Below are 18,134 nucleotides of genomic sequence, written 5' to 3' on the forward strand. Positions count from 1 at the left end.
GACTAGTTTATCAAACAAAAGGTGTGGCGGAGCCGGGAGGGAGGCAGACTGCTGCCAGCTGGGCAGCGGGGCTTGAGGACGCGGCACGTGGGCCCTGCGGCCCCCAGGCTGCGGGCCAGCTCCGGCCGCGTCCCTGCTTGGCGGCCGGTTGGAGACCGGCCCCGCCGCCTCCTGGAGCTGAGCTGTCAGGCAGGAGCCGAAGCAGCCGGTCAGGGAGCCCGGCGCGCGAGTAACTGCTTCGTGCGGGCCGGGCAGGGAGGTGAGGTCGCGGCTGAAGACGCGAACCTCAGCATCACACCGACGCCCTCTCTGGCCTGGACCGGGAAGGGGCTGCATCCAAAGAACGTTTTCCCGTGGCTCGCTGAGGCGTAGGTCGGTTACTTTGTTAGTCTGGAGAGGTTCTCAGTAAAGTGTTCAAGATAATTGTATCTTTTAAAATTGGGTTACTTTCTGGGGAAAGCCCCTGACAAAGTGGGCGTGTCTCCGGGAGGCGGGTCCCGTGCCCAGCCCCCGGCGGCCTGCGGGTGCTTTATGACTCCCCACCATCAATGCGGGCGGCACTCGCACTTCCTGTTCGCTGGGCTGGTGCTGGAAGGAGCCTTCACGTTCACAAGCAGCTTCACGCCGTTGCGTTTGATGCAGTGCAGTAAGGCAGTGCTGCCTTTAAAGAAAGTTACAACGTAAATTATAACGTGGACGTCAGGAATGGAATCGGACCTTGTTATAGAGAAAAGAATGTCTCACTGGCTTTTCCTACCCCAGGGAACCTCTCCGAGAGCACGCGCTACCAAATCACCGTCACGCCCGTGTACGCAGACGGCCCGGGGCACCCTGAGTCCGTCAGCGCGTACCTCAAGCAAGCACGTGAGTCCCAACCCGTCTGTGAAAAGTGTTGCTTTGTATCAGCAGAGGTGCTTTACCCCTTTTAAATCAGGACATGTTCCGTTATGTTCAAATAACTTTATGATAATGAAATTTTCCTAAATTCCAATGATTTCCAGTTAGCAAATAACCTCTATTCTGTTCCAGCACCTTCCAAAGGACCTACCGTTTGGACAAAGAAAGTCGGGAAGAACGAAGCTGTCCTAGCGTGGAACCACCTTCCTGTGGATGTTCGGAATGGATTTATCAGGAATTATACAATATTTTATAAAGCCAGCACGGGAAATGAAACCGGTAATAAAACTATGTCAGTTATTAAGAGTCAGATGATTCTTCCCTTAAGCTTTTAAATATTAATTTAAGTCTCTCCTTCGTACACGATACATCTTAGTGTAGTACGTCCCCCAGGAGAGACACGCCTGGGAGCGTGGTCCCCGTGGCTCTGTGACGCCCGCGAGGAGGGCTGTCTCTCGGGGAAACGTGCCTCTGCTCCTTTTCGCTACTTTCTCAACGCCAAGGGCAGCCCGCCCGAGGCAGAGAAGCCCCGAGCCGAGGAGTGAAGCGTGTGTGATGTCTTCCAGCCGTGCACGTGGACCCCTCGCACACGGACTACACGCTGTCCTCGCTGACCAGCGACACGCTGTACATGGTGCGCATGGCGGCGTACACGGATGGGGGCCGCCAGGACGGGCCCGAGTTCACCTTCACCACGCCCAAGTTCGGTGAGTGGGCGCTGCCCTTCCCCCCCGACAGTTTTGTTGAAGAAGTGCCTTTGGGGTCGTAGCAATGACATGTTCAGAAATTGCGACGTTTGTGTCATTGATCTAGTTTCAGTTGTTCCTTTAAGCGACAGGACGTGCTCTTCCTCACCTTCGTCATTGTTCCGTTACCTGTTTCTGACTGATTGCACCTCTGCCCTAGTAAAGCCCCGAAGAATTTGTGTTCTATTCTGAATGGGGTCCTGGCCTCGCTGGCAAAGCCCGGGACGGTCCTGCCTCCGGGCCCTCCTCTCCCAGGCGGGTGTCCTCCCTGCCCGTCCCTCTCAGCCACGCCCCGCAGCCCCTCCGCCGTCTCTCACAAAGACCCCGCCGTGGGCCCCTCAGTGCGTGATTTTCGGTCGTCGTGGGTTTTCCTGCACGTCCCGGCTCTGGCGGGGCCCTCGCCGTCCTTCCAGCCGCCTCTCCCTCGACGCGTGCCCTCGGTGCCCTCTCGGCAGCGCCCTGTGGAGCTGCCGTCTCCGCTGCTCTGCTCCTAATGGTTCCTGCCCCCTGGGCCCGTGCTCGGCCGTTTTCTCAGCCCGGTGCCGCCCGCCTGCCCCTGTCTGTGACCTCAGCCTCCCTCGCTGTTGCCAGAACACACACCTCTCCCTTGGTCCCAGGCCACCGCTGCCGGCTCTGCCGCAGCCAGAGATCCGGATGAGATGGTGGGGAATGTCGTCACGTCGTCTTTGCGTCCATAAGCCAAGGACCGAGCCCTCCTGACCGTGGCCGCTGTCTGCTGCTGTGCGCCCTTCTGCGTGCCTCTCTCGGACCCCACGCCTCTCACCGTGTCCCCGCTGTTTCCCGTCGTCCCCAGCGCTGCCCAGGGCCCCTGCTCACCTTCCCTCGTTCGGCTGCTCCTTCCACCTCCCAGAACCAGGTGGCAGCTGCACTCTGTTGTCCTTGCTGCAGCTTGAGTCTCTGTAGAAGTTACCCCACGTTGTCACAGGTATACTTGCAGCCCGCACCCCGAGGCAGCAGGACAGCGTGTGACAGCCAGTGAGTGGCGTGACTGACGCACGGAAGCACTAGCGGACCAGTGACTACGTAACAGAAGGACCCAGAGCTCTGCTGTGGTGGCCGGGAATGCAGTACCTTCTCAGATAAGATTTGTAGGGACGTGTTAATAGGATATATATGTAACAAGGAACATTTGAAATGAAAGGGGGTGCCACCCAGCCACCTCCACAAGTGACACACTCAAGGGGCGGACTCAGCGGGCACCAGAGCCCGCGCTCCATGGGTGAGGCCGCTGCTCGGCTGACCCTCATTCTGGTCAGTGGTCACAGCCAGTTCTTGCAGCTGACCGACCTGAGGTGAGTCCCTCCCATTGACCTGCCAACAGCAGTCAAGGCTCAACTGCAGCCGGAGGGTGGGGGTGCCTCACGTTCCCGGCTCCGGGGAGCTGGGCCCTGCAGGGCACATCCTGCATTCGGCCCCAGACCAGGCCCGGGAGGCGCAGCAGCTCTGCCTGGAAAGAGCGGCCAGCACAGGGAGGCGCCGGTGAGGGGACAAGGAGACACGGCCCAAATGAAGGCACAAGCCTCCGGAAGAAGCATTAAACAAAACGGGGACAAGCGAGCTGCCGGGTGTGGAGTTCAGAATACTGGTCATACGGATGCTCAGTGAACTCTGAGAACGTCCGCAGCGTGAAAGGGGGCGTGGAGACCGCAGGGGAGAACCGGTCAGAGACGGAGGCCACACTGACTAAGACAAAGCAGTTTACAGGGAGCTCGCAGGGGAGCGGGTGAAGCCGAGAATCAAGTCAGCGCTTTGGGAACATGAAGAAGCAAACACCCAATCAGAGTAGCAGAGACAAAAAGGAGTCCAGAAACATTGAGGACAGTGGGAGGAGCCCCTGGGACAACGTGAAACGCACCAACGATCGTGCCGTGGGGGAGCTGGAAGGAGAAGAGGGAGAGCAAGGAATTGGAAATTCATTTGAAAAAATAATGAAGGAAAACTTCCCTGATTTGGCAAAGAAAGTAGACATACAGCGATTCCCACACAAGATCAGCCCAAAGAGACCACACCAAAACACGTCCTCATTAAAGTGCACAAGTTCTAAGAGAAAGACAATTTTAAAAGCAGCAAGAGAAAAGCAGAGAGTTTACAAAGGAGTTCCCATAAGACTGTCAGCTGATTTCTCAAAAGGAACTTTGCAGGGAAGAAGGGACTGGCGAGAAGTGTTCAATGTGATGAAAAGCAAGGCCCTACAACCAGGATCACTCTACCCAGCAAAGCCATCATTTAGAATGGAAGGGCAGATAAAGTGCTTCCCAGACAAGGTGAAGCTAAAGGAGTTCATCATCACCAAGCCATATTACATGAAACGTTAAAGATTCTCCTTGAAGAAAAGGAAGAAGAAAATGACAATAAATACATGTTTATCAACAATTGAATATAAATAATCAGGACAGAAATAGACTCCGATGCAGAGAACATTCTGACAGCTGCCCGATGGGACGGGACTGGGGGCTGGGTGGAAAAGGGGAGGGGCTGAAGGACAAGTGGGGGTTCACAGGGATGTGAGACGCAGCACACAGAATACAGTCACTGATGTTCTGGTGCCTGCGTGTGGTGGCAGATGGGGGTGAGATTTGTTGAGATGATTGCTTAGTAAGTTATATAATGCACCTGAAACTGATATAATATCTTATGCCAACTGTAACTGAAAAATAAAAAATGATAAAAAATATGTCCCATGTAAACTCCCAATCCGTGATTCACTGGGTTACTCAGCCGCGTTCGGTGCCGGGAAGTCACGTGGCACCTCGGGTCTCAGGCGATGGCGCTCCTGCTCCTGCGCCCAAGCCCAAGCCCGGGCCGCCTCCTGGAAGTCCTCGTCCTGTAGCAGCCGGGTCATCTCTTTGAAAGGAGGGAGTAACTACTGAAGATTTGTCCGGAGGTTGCATTCTTTTCCTGGTGGAGGTTACGTTTGTGGGTCAGTTACGAGGGGGGCTCCACAGCTTTTCCAGTTCCGTCCAGGGCGCAGAGGGGCCTCTGCTCAGACGCTGCTGTGTGCGGGTCGGCGGCGTGATGACGGTGACATTCGGAAGCCCTGATTTACCAGGTGGGCTGTCCAGTAAACTGAATGCATCCCCACCAGCATGTGTTTGCTGCCTGCGTGGTGGCCGGCCTGCCGTGTCAGGCACAGGTGGCTGGCACAGGCCTTACCCGGGGGGGTGGGGGGGGGCTGCCTTTAAGTCTGAAAAGGCCGTGAACAGTCAGTGTGGCGTTTCACCGTTTTCAGTAGCACAGGCGTGTCTCAGAGATTGTGGGTTTGGTTCCAAGCCACCGCCATAATGTGAGCCACGAAGTTCTGGGTTTCCCAGTGCGCAGGAAAGTTTATACTGGAATCCAGGACGTGCACAATAGTCTAAAGAAAACAATGTGCGTACCTTAATTTAATAACAGTTTATTGGTTGAAAAAATATGCTGTCAGTCGTCTGAGCCTTCAGTGGGTCAGCATCCTTTTGCCAGCAGGGAGGGTCCTACCTTCAGTTTGTTTAAAAACACGAACATGGCGGGTCTGCAGAGCATCGTGAAGCGCAGCTCAGCCCAGCGAGTGCCGGGTGCGGCCTGTCACGGGCCCCTCACCTTCCCGTTTCTCTCCCCTCGCAGCCCAGGGAGAGATCGAGGCCATCGTCGTGCCCGTCTGCCTCGCCTTCCTGCTGACGACGCTGCTGGGGGTGCTGTTCTGCTTCAACAAGCGAGACCTGTGAGTGCCCTGCTCGCCGCGGGCGGCCACCGTGCGCGCTGTCGTGTGCAAGTGGGTGAACGTGTAACTGTGCAGATGTGTCACCGCACGCACAGGAAGCCCGTGCGCTCCGCAGCCCCCGCCCCGAGCCCCGGCCCAGCCAGGCCACCCTCGCGTGGCGTGTGTGTGGGCTGCATCCGTGCTGCGCACGCCGACGCTGCTTCTCTGTGCGGACAGGGGCCTGTCGTGTGGCCGCAGCAGGGCTGGTCTCTGTGTGCGCCTGTTGAGGAAGCCGAGGCGGTCCCTCGAGGTCAGCGGTCAGGGCTCCTGCCACTGTGGACTTTCGCGCACAGGTCTCGGTGTGAGCGCTTGGGAGTCTGTGGGGCCGCGGCCCGGGGAGGTGCCGTCTGCCCGCCCCCAGCAGCCTGGCAGCGGCAGCGGCTCCTTGGCGCCGTCAGGGCCTTCCTCTCCGCCGCCTGGCGGTCCTGTGCACGGTGGTGGTGACGCCGGGCTGTCTGTCTGGTTCCCGGTGAGCGACAGGACAGGATGCCTTCGTTTATTCTGGTCAGTGGCTCGCCTGTCCGTGTTCTCAGCTGCGACGTTAAAGAACAAAGGCATTTAATTCTGACGCGATCCGTTTTGTCAGGTTTTTTACGGTTGTCGGGTTTTCTGTTCGAGAAAGCCCTGCCTGAGCCGGTGTCACACGTGTGTCCGTGCTTTTCTCCGGGAGCCAGTTGTCTGAGCTCCGTGGTCTCTTCAGAGTTACTTCTGTGCGTGGCGTAAGATCAGGGTCAGAGTTCTTTTTTTCTCTATAGCTGTCTCGTTCCAGCATAATTTATTTAAAACAGTGGCTTTTTTCTGATTGAATTGCCTTCATGCCCTCACCAAAATCAGCCGTCCGTGGAAGTCTGGACGTATCTGGGACTCTCTGCTCCGCCCCGCGGGTCTCCTTACGACACTGTCACGGTCCTTACAGCTCCGGAGTGAGTTTGAGAGCAGGCAGTCAAATTCCTCCATCTGATCTTTTCCAAAATTATTTTGGCTGGCTTCTTTGCCTTTTCATGTAAACTTTCATGTCAGTTTACCAATTTCACTTAAGAAAAAAACCTTCCTAGAATTTTGATTGGGGTTTTATTGAGAATTTAGGTCCATTTAGAGAAAATGCCACCTGAGCGAGACGTCACTTGCCCGGGAGTCTTCCAGCCCCGGCAGAGCCCCTCTCTTGACTTGCCTGGGTTTTAATCTCCTCGGGCCACGTCTTGTTTTCAGTGGAGGGGCTGATGTCACCTTATTCTTACTGTCCGTTGCTGGTACGTACAGATGCGGCGGATTGCGCTGCTCCCGTGTGCTGAGACCGTCGCTCCGGCAGCGTCTGTATTTCTTACGTTCGGAGGCAGCGCGGGTGGCCCCGGGGAGGGGCCCCGCACAGCCCTGTTGTCCCGGAGCTTTTGCCGGGGATGGGGGGAACTTCGTCAGTCAGAGGCCTTTTCTCCATCTTCTGAGGAGATCACGTGATTTCTCTCCTTTCTTCCATGAACATGTGGGTTTTTAAAAGCGACTCTTTCAGATGCTCAAGTGCCCATGCGTTCCTGGACTCCTCCGGACTCAGCGTGCTGATAGTTGCTGCGCCTGTGCTCGGGTGATGCCGGCTGTCCTGTTCTGTGGTCTTGGCCGAGTTCTGGGGTCGGGCAGCGCCAGCCGCCCCAGGCAGGGGCCTCATTGATGGGACGTGCCCCCTCTGGCCCCTGGGAGGGTCTGTGCAGGACGGGTGTGCTCTCCTCTGAGCGTTTGGGAGAGCTTCCACGTGCAGATGTCTGGGACTGTCTCTGTGGAAGGGTTTTTAATCAAAGATTTCATTTCTTTACAGATACAGGGTTGTCGGTTGGTTTCTTGGTTTTTCAGTCTGTTTGGTAATGTCTGTTTGTCAAGGAATTGAATTCATCCGCTGACTGGCCGGTCTGTTTATCTAGGTTGTGAACTTTTGTTTTTTATATTATGTCCAGCCTTTATAGTTGTTCCCCCGGGAGAGTCACCGCGATAGCATCTTGCTGCTCATTTTTAGGTTTATATTTGAACTGACTCTCAAGCTCCCTCCCTTCCTGTGCACCTACGTGAACTGACAGGCCTCTCCCTGCGGGCCGCGCGCGCCAGCGAGGCCGACAGGTGTGCACAGGTCTTTGGTGGTAGGCTAGGAATTAATCGGGTGTTTTTAATAGTGTTAGTCTTTCTTTTTTCTGAAAAATCAAGTTTATCATATTTTGTCTGGTGCCACCATGAAGGTGTGTTGAACTTTTAGTTGGAAAGTGGACGTTTGTGCCCTTTTGTTACTGGGAAGGGAGGTGCCACAGCACTTGTGACCTAGAGTTTGTAGGTGGTTTTCACTGCAGCGTTTGAGTTTTCTAATAGAACGTTGATTGCTACCTTTAGTCTTATTAACAGTTTTTCCTCATGATTAGGATTAAGATCTTTATACATTTCAAATAGTATTTTTCTGCGGATTATAAGGAAAGTCGTTTTTATTGGCTCTGGGGCGCCGGTGGGGTTTGTCACGTGGTGGGTCTTGCTCTCGGTGCCGCAGGGGGAACACACGTGTGTGGTGCCTTCTCTCTGCAGAATCAAGAAGCACATCTGGCCGAATGTTCCTGACCCTTCGAAGAGTCACATCGCCCAGTGGTCCCCTCACGCGCCGCCGAGGGTAAGGGGACGTCCATGCCTCGTGAGTAGACACAGGCGGTCAAGAGGCATCGATCAAGTTCAAGCTGAGGACACTCAGACCGAATCAAAAAGCAGAAGCAGAGCAGTGCACAGATGAGAGTCTAAGCAAAACTTAGAGCAGCGTCTGCACATTCTGTTTTATTATCATTGTAACGTATTTGTTCTGATATCCCTGATATCAGATGTTAACATCCTGATATTACAGCTGGGAAACCTAAAGTTATTAATACTGCCCTGTGGTAACCCTACACAGAAAGCATTTGCATTAGGTATTAAAGTCAGATTTAACAGTCTGCCACGTCTTAACACAGATGTAACGGTTTCCAGAAACCTGCAGCTCATTCTTCAAACTTCCCTACAGGGGAAATGATGTGTCTGCTTTACCTTTTAATTTTTGAATTTTATATTAACAGATTAAAATGTGGGGTGGGTGCTTATATGAGAACGTCAGTCTGTTGAGTTAGGTGTTTATTAGCAGTTCTAGTGTTTTTGCCCGTTCATCCGGCTGCCTGGTCTGTGCACACGCGTGAGGTGCTGTTTGCAGACCAGCAGCTTCCCACGGGGTGAGCCCGCAGTCCCAGCACGCGGGGGTCGGGGCCATCGGCACGCACCGCGGGGGTCAGCTCTGCGCGGCGACTCTGACCGCGTGCTCTTGGGGCTCCCAGGTGAGCACGTGCCATAGTGACAACCTTCTCTCCCTCTCTCCCCGCCCCCACCAGCATAACTTTAACTCCAAAGACCAGATGTACTCGGACAGCAGCGTCACCGACGTGAGCATCGTGGAGATAGAAGCCCACGACAAGAAGCCTTTCCCAGAGGACCTGAAGGCCCTGGACCTGTTCAGGAAGGACAAGGCCAGCACCGAGGGCCACAGCAGCGGCATCGGGGGCTCCTCGTGCCTGTCGTCCTCCCGGCCCAGCATCTGCAGCAGCGAGGACAGCGAGTCTGCGCGCAGCGCGGCCAGCGCCGTGCAGTACTCCACCGTGGTCCACGGTGGCTACCGGCACCAGGTGCCCTCCGTGCAGGCCTTCTCGCGCTCCGAGTCCACGCAGCCGCTGCTCGACTCCGAGGAGCGGCCAGAGGAGCTGCCGTTGGCCGATGCGCTTGATGGCCTGCCGCCCGGACAGCCGCCCTTCGCCCAGAGTGGTGGCCCACCTGACCCCGGGGCGCCCAGGCAGGCGGCCCCCGCCCACGGGGAGGACCCTGTCGGGCTGCAGCAGCAGCAGCCCCCAGACCCGGGCTCGCAGGCGGCGTTCCAGGAGGCTCCGGCCGCGGACAGCCCGGCCCCGGGCCCCGAGGGAGCCGCTGAGGGACTGGATGCAGTGGGGCTGGAGGCGGCACTTGATGACGGGGCCCTGAAGAGCTACCTGCCGCAGACGGTGCGGCGCGGTGGCTACATGCCCCAGTGATCGGGGGGCCCAGCTCAGAGCCTGCGTCTGCCCTGGAGGGCGGCAAGGGCCTGTGTGTCCCCCCCGACCCCCGCCGTGCGCCACTTCCCTTCCGGTGAGCCTGGGTTCGCCGTCACACACTACATGGACTGACGCCCCTGAAAGGCTGATGGCTGGGCTGTCTCAGGACGTCTGCACTGAAGAAAAGCAGAAAGCTTCTCAGAACTTTATAAAGTACATAGGTTACCTAGGAAACAGAGTATCTCATTCATAAGCAGTGATCCACTTTGCAAAGCTAGCCTGATTTTAATGCGAAAGTCATCAAATAGGTGCCTGAGGGAGAGGTAAAGGGTCAGAGGGCAAGTGTGGACCCTCCACCTCAGCCGACACCCCAACAGTGTGTGCCCAGCTTTTGTTCTCTGACCAAGAGGAGGGACTCCCACAGATGAAATATTTCTTCTCTGCCACTGGGGCTGAGGTTGCAGCTGCTGGAAAGGACGTCTGGGATTTTAACTTGGCAAATTAGAAAGATTAATTTTTGGATATTATCTATTTTCAAAAAATTGCTTTCAGTATTAACAACCTCTTTGAAGATGCATTTAAAATTCAGCAGTGTGCTCAGAAAAGAGTGAAGAACAGATTTTGCAAACTATCTGAAGCCTGTAAAGGATTCCTGCCGTTTATGAAGGCTCAACGCGTGTTCTGTGTACACTGGGGACCCTTCCTGCTAATGTTTCAGAGTCTGGTTGATGAAGCACTTTATACTGTGTCTCCAGTTTAATATGCCGTGTTGGTTTTTAAGTTGGTCAAGACTGAACTCTTGTTTTCCTAGGAGGTTGTTCAAAGCAGATTGAGTTACAGGCCTTGGGCCCCACTCGCCCCGACAAACAGCACACCCACGGGACGCGTTGGTCTCGGTAAACGTCGCCGCTGCTAGATTGGTTTCTGCCAGGTCTGAGGCAGGGGGCGGGGGCTGGGCACGGCGATCCAGGGCGACTGTCACCTCTGCCCCCCACGTCCTGCTCTGCAGGGGGAGGGTGCCGGGCCATCCCCACTGCCATGTGCGGTGCCGGCAAGGGAGTCTGGAGAAAAGCCGTTTTCCTGTCCTTTTAGTTACAGAAGCAAGGCCCGTTTCCGTTGGTTATCGGAGACTGAACGGCCAGGAAAAATTGGCGACCCTTTACAGCCGTCATCGCATCCTGCTCGGTCCTCTCAGGGTTCTGTCCCCATCAGACTTCTGGTTGTATGAGACCTCGCGCGCCTGTGGCCTCGGTGAGCCAGCAGGCACTGTCCTGACGCGCCGAGAGGCGCGGAGGGGGGGCTAGACGTGGGTGAGGGACAGAGGCCCCTCGTCGCCCCGTTCCCGCTGGCTGTCAAGGCTGGGCCACAGCAGGGTGGGGTTTCTCTTGTGAACTCTTTCAAGAAGTTTGTCCCCGTTAGTTCTCACTTCCGCAAGAGAAGTAGTCAGGCTGTTGTAACCATGTCCGGTTGTCACCTTGCTCACAGCAGGCAGCAGGTCAGAGGGCAAGACGTTCTGGTGCAAACGTGCACGTGGGGGGGCCGCCGTGAAACGTGGCTCCTGGAAGGGGCCGAGCCCGGGGAGCCATTAGCACGCGGGTCCCAGAAGCTCGTGCCCCACTGACGCGGAAGGCGGCGCGGCGAGCGGCCCGGCCACAGGGCACCTCAGAGGGTGGCGGGCAGTTTCTGCGCTGGGACGCGGTCAGAAAGGAACCTGCGTCTGAAATTGGGCACGGAATGCGTGTCCCTGCGCCCGGGAAGAAGAGAGAAGGAGCCTGTGCTCAGTACAGAATGACCGCCACGGCGTGTGCTGACGCGCCCGTGTGTTCACGCGTGTCACTGGTGGGCAGAGGGAGGGGCTTTGGCTTCTCTGGCGTTAAGTCTGCCTGTCAGAAGTTGGGGGGGGGGTCACCATTGAATCTGGCACCTCCAGGCTGAGTGTGAAGTGAGGCTAGGACCTCGGAAGCCTCTGGACAGAACTGACCGCCGGCGCCCCTGGCCTGCGTGCTCCCTGCAGCAGGGCGGTCAGTCCTGTGTCCTCGGGGCCCCACCCCTCCTGAAGGCGGGCCCTGAGCCTCTGTTGGAAGACTGACTTCAAACCTATTACAACCTAAAAAACAGCCCCTTTTAAACTGGGGGTCGGTCAGCACTCAAGACCAAGCCCAAGACGTGAGCAGGAGAGGGAAGACGCGGGACTGCCCTGTGTCCCGTGTGCGTGTCTGTTCTCCCCCTGCCTGTCCGTTCATTTCCCAGGAGGTCACGGTGACCCCAGCTTGTTGTGACGTTACAGGTCAGCGAGGTTGAAACCTACGTTCCCTTATGAAAGGTCGTATTTCAAGTGGACCATGGGAAATAGCTCTATAAATAGAAATCTGACAGATTTGGAAAGATGTCTTTTTTTTCTACCTACACGATTAACTGGTTAAAACCATGCCCTAGAGAGCTAGGATAGCCATATACTAGAATCCCCTAAAATATTTCCGTTAACTGGCTTAGATGGACTGATTGTAAAGCAAACAGGTGAGCTTTGAATTTAAGGGACAAAATCAAACCTGCCTTAATTTTAATTACTGCTGAAGAAAGCTTCCTGTCTTCTGAGCCCTCAGTGACCACACAGTTCGGCTGGTTGGAGGTCGTCTTGCCTGGATGCTGAGGAAACCTCAGTGTGGGGTGGGGGTGGGGGTGGGGGGGCAAGACACGGTAAAACAAAGGACGTCTGTCTTCCACATTGTTCTCTGGTCTTAACAAATTTCTAAACCATACGCTGCTGTCCCAACAATGTTAAGATGGCTAAAATGTCAGAATAAACCACCTAAAACATGAAGTTGTTAGGGTTTGTTGGGGTGGCGTCTAGTGTGGGTCAGGGTAGTCTGTTGCCCAGGTGAGACTGCTTTTGGAAGTTCTCTGCACTTTCCTGCGAATCAGGAGAAGATGGAGCCATAAAACGCAAGGTCTTGAGAGGGGGTCGGATGACGGGTGTCATGGTGGGTCCCAGACGCGTGAGCTAGCGACCGCCAGCCCGGGCGTCCCCACTGGTCCTGGACGGCAGCGCCTTCAGCCTGGGTGTGAGCAGAAGTCTGACGCAGGCCACAGAGCCTTTCCAGCCTGGGGGCAGCCTCTGGTGCTCCTGGTCTGCGCATGGGCAGCGGCTCGGGGGGGCTCGGCCTGCCCCCGATGGCGTGAGCTCGTAATTCCTCCCACAGGCAGGTCACCTTCGTGGCCCAGGGTCTTTCCAAGTCAAGGGGTCATGTGGAAGTGGCCTCGGGCAAGTGGCGACAAGATGTCCCCTGGCTTTTGTCCCTCACACTCAAGCCCTGTCTGAGCGGCAACGTGTTTCTGGTGCTGCTACACGAAGCTCAGGCTGGGACGGGTCACGAACAAAGGGGTGTTTCAGAAGGTCGGAACTGAGGAATTCTGTAGTCTCTCACTGTGTGTGTGTGGAACAGGAGAAGCTGGGGGGCAGTTTGCTCACTGTGGCACAGTGACAGCATTAGGGCCCCCGCCTCCTGGCTCCCCTCTCCTGTCTGCCCGCCCCTGCCCAGCGTCCGTGCGCGGCTCGTCTGGAGAGGATTATACCTGCTTCACCTTCGTCCTGAACTGCACGTGCCCGTTGTAACCACAGCTAGTCTTTGATGTTGATGTAACTGCGTGTTATGGTAAATGTACTCATGTAGCACCTGTAACCCTTTAAGTAAATGGAGGGAATAAATTCTTGCTGGGATTGTCTGTGCTCCCTCCCCGTCGATGCCGCAGTACGGTGGTTGGGGTAACGGTGTCCCCATGAGTGCTGGGTTTCCCTGTGAGGTGGACGCTTCACGAGGATCCCGTGTGTTCAGCGCTCGGAGCGGGCGAGCAGCATTCAGGAGGTCGATACGCTGTCTTGGCCTTCGAACCGTACGGACCGGACGCGGAGACGGCAATCCATCACCAGTTCTGCAGTTTCAGAGACGCTCTTCGGAGCCCGGCCTCCTGCGTCCCAGCGGAGCTGTTCCTGCTGGGCTGGCCAGGGTCCCCTGAGTACAGAGGGGCTGCGCCCCCAGAGGGTGTGGCCATGGTCACAGGGGTGGGGCCCCGGGTACGCGGTGCCGCCCGAGGTGGCCCAGTGCTCGGACGAGCTTGCTCAACGATCTGCCTGGAGGAGACTCGCTGTCGGGTTTCACCTACAAGGCGCAAGCTCCAAAGGGAAGCCCCGGCCCAGACAGGAGACGATGTCTTCCCCTCCCTCGTACACAGAGGTGGGCTCACCTGGCCTCGGGCTGCGTGTTCCTTTGTTTAAAACTGTGTCACGTCAGGCTTTGGCTTTCAGGCTCAGCCTGGCTTCCTGTGGTACCTCTTGTGTTACTCAAACTTAATTACGGGTCCCGACCCCGGAATGGTCAGAGCTCCCACAGCATCGTTCTCCCAGCCACCTGACCGCTTTCCCACGCGCTGTTTCGGAAGTCCTCCGGCGGAACCCCACACGTGCTGTGAGCCAGGGTCGGCCACGCTTGCCCCTGCCCCTCTGCTGGCCACCACGTTTAGCAACGGGCCAAGTCTCCGGTCACACGTGCACAGCACAAAGCCCGCCCTCACTTTGGGGACGGGGTGAGGATGTGTCCCCCGTTACAGATTGATTTGGGCAGGCCAGCCCCGTGGCCGGCCCCTCAGCCTACACTTCCGCGTGGTGGTGGGTTTCTCAGCAGGCCTGCCTCACACTGGAAGTGCTATGCACTGCATAAAACACTTGCCCCCGAGGAGCAGGTCCGTCGAGCACAGGCGCCTGCTCTGCTCAGCTGGGACAGCCACCACCTGGCGTCCTCGTCCTGAGCGTGGTTGGCGATGCTGCTCTTGCCTCGTTCCTGCAGGTGAGGGGCCAAAGCCTGTGAAGGCCAGGAGCCCACAGGCCGCCGGTGAGTGGCCATGAAGCAGGGCCCTCCCTCGGCAATGCCCAGCTCTATCCTGAACTCAGGTCTGGCCCCCAGGGCCACCAGGGGACCAGTGAATGACAGCCTCTGGGCACGTGTTAAATGCACGTGCGCTCTGCGTTTCTAGGTGTTGATCCGGCAGCAGCGCTCCCCGGGCACAGGCCCGCCCTCCCCATGTCCTGAGCCCATCGCGCTGCGTCCTCTGTGCACCTCGCTCCTTGGCCTCCACACACACAAATGTCTGCAGGGTCCCCACCTGGACAGGGGAAAGGGGGCCTTATCAATGGCCGAGGGGTTAAGAGCACAAAAGCCTGGGCCCCTCGCTGTGGCTGGGATGCCCTCTGGCCGGATCGCTTACCTGCGCAGCGGGCAGCGCCAGGCGGAGCCACTGAGGACCGTTTCTGAAACGCCTCCTGGCTTGCTTCCCCCACAGAGGGGCCTCAGCTCTCCGACCAGGCGGGGCCGGCCTCCGCTGGGGTGCAGTGGCGCAGGTCTGCTGGCATGCGGGCAGGTGATGTCAGGCAGGCGTCCCGGCTCCACCGGAACAGGCTGCAGACGGACAGCGGGATCCCTCAGCTTCTCCGAGGACACCCGCGGTCCCTGCCTGGACCCCCTGCCTCTGAGGAGCCAGAGCGGGCAATGCCCGGTCAAATGCCAGCGGGGGTCTCGGGTGTGACACACAGCAGAGTGGGCCGGGCCGGCAGGCCGGGGGACTCATGGGTGACATTGGACAGTGGAATCCTCGGGCTTCCCTGTGTTTTGTTTGGGGACAGCTCTTTTTCGCAGCTTTTGTTTGGGTGTGTTTGGAGGGGGTGGTTTTGTTTTGTGGTACCAAGGGGACTGGGTTCCAGGGAAGAGAAGAGTGAGCACTAGGGTGGAAAATATTTCTTTGGGTTCAAGAGGCACTCGTCCCCCCTCCAGCTGGAGCGTGAACTGTTCCTGGAAGCCAGCGCCGGAGACGCCCCGGAACCATCAGCTCTTGCCTTGCCATCAGGAGCCCCGCGGAGAGCCCGCCTGCAGCTTCCCGGAGCTCGCGTGTCCTCCTGGGGGCCGGGCCAGGCGGCTGGTGCAGAGGCCAGGCCTCCGCGCTGACTCGGCACCCCCAGTGCCCGCGGTTAATTCGGGAAGGCAGCTGGGTGCTTCCTCCACCCCGGGGGCTGCTGCTTCCTGTGAAAGGCGTGGAGCAGGGACGCTCGCGTGTGTCCGTGCCCAGGCGGGGACCCCAGCACCCGCTGTCCACTGACCGGCTGCCTTTCCCGGGGAGGGAGCCCGGCTGGACGTCATGGTAACGCCAGAATTCCGAACCGAGAACGAGGTCCAGGCGCACTTGGCCCTCCCCGCTGCGGCTCCCCTGCCCGGGCCTGGCTTCGGTGCTTCCTGGGCCACTCGGCTGAGGGCGCCCGGTTCACTCTGCGCCTCTGTGCCCCATTGACAGCCTGTTCCTGCAGAGCAGTGTGACTGGAGTATCTCACTCGGGGGTGGTCTCAGGCAGGGCCGGGTCCCCAAGGCTGCTTTGCCAGTGGAGAAATGACACCCCAGCCTCTTGGGCTTGGCTCCTACCTGACTCATCCTCGGGCCAGACACACAGACAGACAGACGCTGTCACCTCAGGACAAAGTTGGCCGGCAGACAACTCAGCCTCCACCGCGGCCTCGGCTGAGCTCAGCGCCAGGGAGTGGGGGGCAGGTTTCGGTACCTAGCGGGCCTGAGCCCTTGCCCCGTCCCCAAATCGTCTGCTCTGAAGTGTTTGCTTTCTACACCTCTAGAAAGTTCTAGCCACAAAGTTCTGTCCTTGCAGACGCTGCTGCAGGCACGCGGCCCGCTCTGCCCTGGGCCACAGGCTGCTCCATGGCGAGTGAGGAGCCGGGAGGGGAGGGCCACGGCATGGCCTCTGTCCCCTCTCCTTGTCGCAGGGAGTGACCTGAGCAGGCCCAGAAGCCGAAGGGACGAGTACGGGACAGGCTGGGGAGGGTGGACGAGAGCTGGGCCACCTCCACCTCCGATACGGTCCCCGAAGTCCGGCCTGAAGCGGGGGGATGGCAGCTGGGGCATGTCCTCCGTGAAGTGGGGACCATGTCATTTGTAAGAGCAGCAGGGCGGCACTCGGAGGGAACTTGGGGGGCTGGAAGGAAGTTGGAAAAGCTACCATGAGGAACGAGAGGGGAGGACGGCAGAGTGGGGGGTGAGGCCCAGCGGGGTCCTGGCAGGCCGGTCCCCTGTGTGACCCCTGGTCACCTGGAGCGGGACACTGCTGACCTCTGACAGCAGATATTTACACTCCGCAGTCTCATTTCTAACACCTGAGCAGGGAAAGCTGTGAAACGGAAGTAAAACGACCTTGGAACGGTACTGCGGCTTTATTATTTGAAAGGTCAGGTACAAGCGGCTTTGTAGGAGCGTTTCAAAGGCTCTTCCTCTGCTCTGATGACTTCACGCCCCTGCCACCGTGTCCCCGCCTCCCCCTCTCCGTGAACACCCCCAGGACAGCGGGGCCCCCTCAGCTTTGCACTTCCGACCTCCGTCTCCAAGGCCAGGCCTCTCCCGACAGGTCCCCCAACACCAGTGAGGGGCAGGGTTGGGGGGGCGTGTCCCACGAAGGGGTCCGCAGAGCCCACACCCGGGGTCCCCGGAGCAGCCACCTCAGCTCGCTGGCTGCCACGCCCTCCCGTGTGGCTGCACCCCCGGCTCCCCGGCGGCCTGTCACCGGCGTGGCCGCGCCCCAGGGACAGGAGAGCCCTGCTCGGAGTCGGCACGTCTGCACACACGCCCGGGACTGTCCCCTCTGGCCCAGCGTGCTGTCAAAGCTGCAGAGGGAACAAGGACGCGGGGACCCCCGGCCCCTTGTGGGGGACGCAGACCCCGCCGCACACTTCAGGCGCCAAGAGTCCTTGTCGCTAACGGGCATTTACACAAAACAATGAGCCAGATACGTCCCCACTGCAACGCTCCTCTTAAGATGCCCCACGGAACCGCCTTGGGAACGGTCAGCCCAGCGGTCACCCAGCGGCCGAGGCCGCGGATGGTCCGAGTCCCGCCGACCCGGGGCGCCGTGCAGCCGGCAGCTGGGGCGGGAGGTTCAGCCCCCTCGTGACGCAGTGGCACAGCCCATGGGGCAGCGTCAGGGCCGCAGCGGCCGGGGGCCACACGCAGCTGCCCCAGCGACGGCGACAGCGACAGCGACTCTCAGGGCAGAAGTGCAGGCGGCGACCCTGCGACCCGGACCCTGGCCACCAAGCAGCCCCAGGGGCGGAGGCGGGAAGTCCCGCTCCAGGGCTGTCCTGGGGCGCACGGGCAGTGGCCCGGGGACAGCGCTGCTCAGAGGGCCTGTTGTTGTGAAGCTGCATGCGACGCAAACGTTAAATTTACAAAAAAGGGGGCGGGCGGCCTGCAGCGCGCGCTCTGGCTGCTGAGCCCACACCCACGGGGGCCGAGGCCGGGAGCGTGGGCGTGACCAGCGCCCCCAGAGGTCGGGGACGGGGCTGTCGCCGATCGAGGACCTGATACAAGTGATGCACTGAGCCCCCCGCCGCGCGGTAGCGGGGACAGGAAGCAGCGAGAGCTGCGGCGGGACGGTTCCCAGGAGCCGGGGCGGGGCCAGACCTCTCCTTTGTCACCTTCCCCGCCCCACCCCCCAGGGTCACCTCTGCTTCTACCAGACGGGCTTCTCGCCGTTCTGGGAAACGTTTCTGTGTCTCTGGAAACGGAAGGCCGTTGGCAGGCAGCCCGCGGGACCGCGTGGCTCCCAGGGCCCCCGAACACGGGTCTCGTC

At 58.6% G+C, this 18,134-nt stretch overlaps 1 protein-coding gene across 1 annotated transcript in view; it reads left to right on the plus strand.

Moving 5' to 3' along the window:
• Window positions 1-10,165, plus strand: part of IL6ST (interleukin 6 cytokine family signal transducer) — a 38,350-nt gene extending 28,185 nt beyond the window's left edge. Inside the window, exons 11-16 of the mRNA XM_090276108.1 lie at window positions 763-864; window positions 1,030-1,176; window positions 1,464-1,604; window positions 5,265-5,361; window positions 7,954-8,035; window positions 8,775-10,165. Coding sequence (XP_090132234.1) covers window positions 763-864; window positions 1,030-1,176; window positions 1,464-1,604; window positions 5,265-5,361; window positions 7,954-8,035; window positions 8,775-9,464 — 1,259 coding nt within the window. The 3' untranslated portion in view covers window positions 9,465-10,165. The remainder of the gene's footprint in view (window positions 1-762; window positions 865-1,029; window positions 1,177-1,463; window positions 1,605-5,264; window positions 5,362-7,953; window positions 8,036-8,774) is intronic.
• The last annotated feature ends 7,969 nt before the right edge of the window (window positions 10,166-18,134 follow it).

The sequence above is a fragment of the Furipterus horrens genome, unplaced genomic scaffold (assembly GCF_987537825.1).
Source record: "Furipterus horrens unplaced genomic scaffold, mFurHor1.1.pri manual_scaffold_5, whole genome shotgun sequence".
Lineage (NCBI taxonomy): Eukaryota > Metazoa > Chordata > Mammalia > Chiroptera > Furipteridae > Furipterus > Furipterus horrens.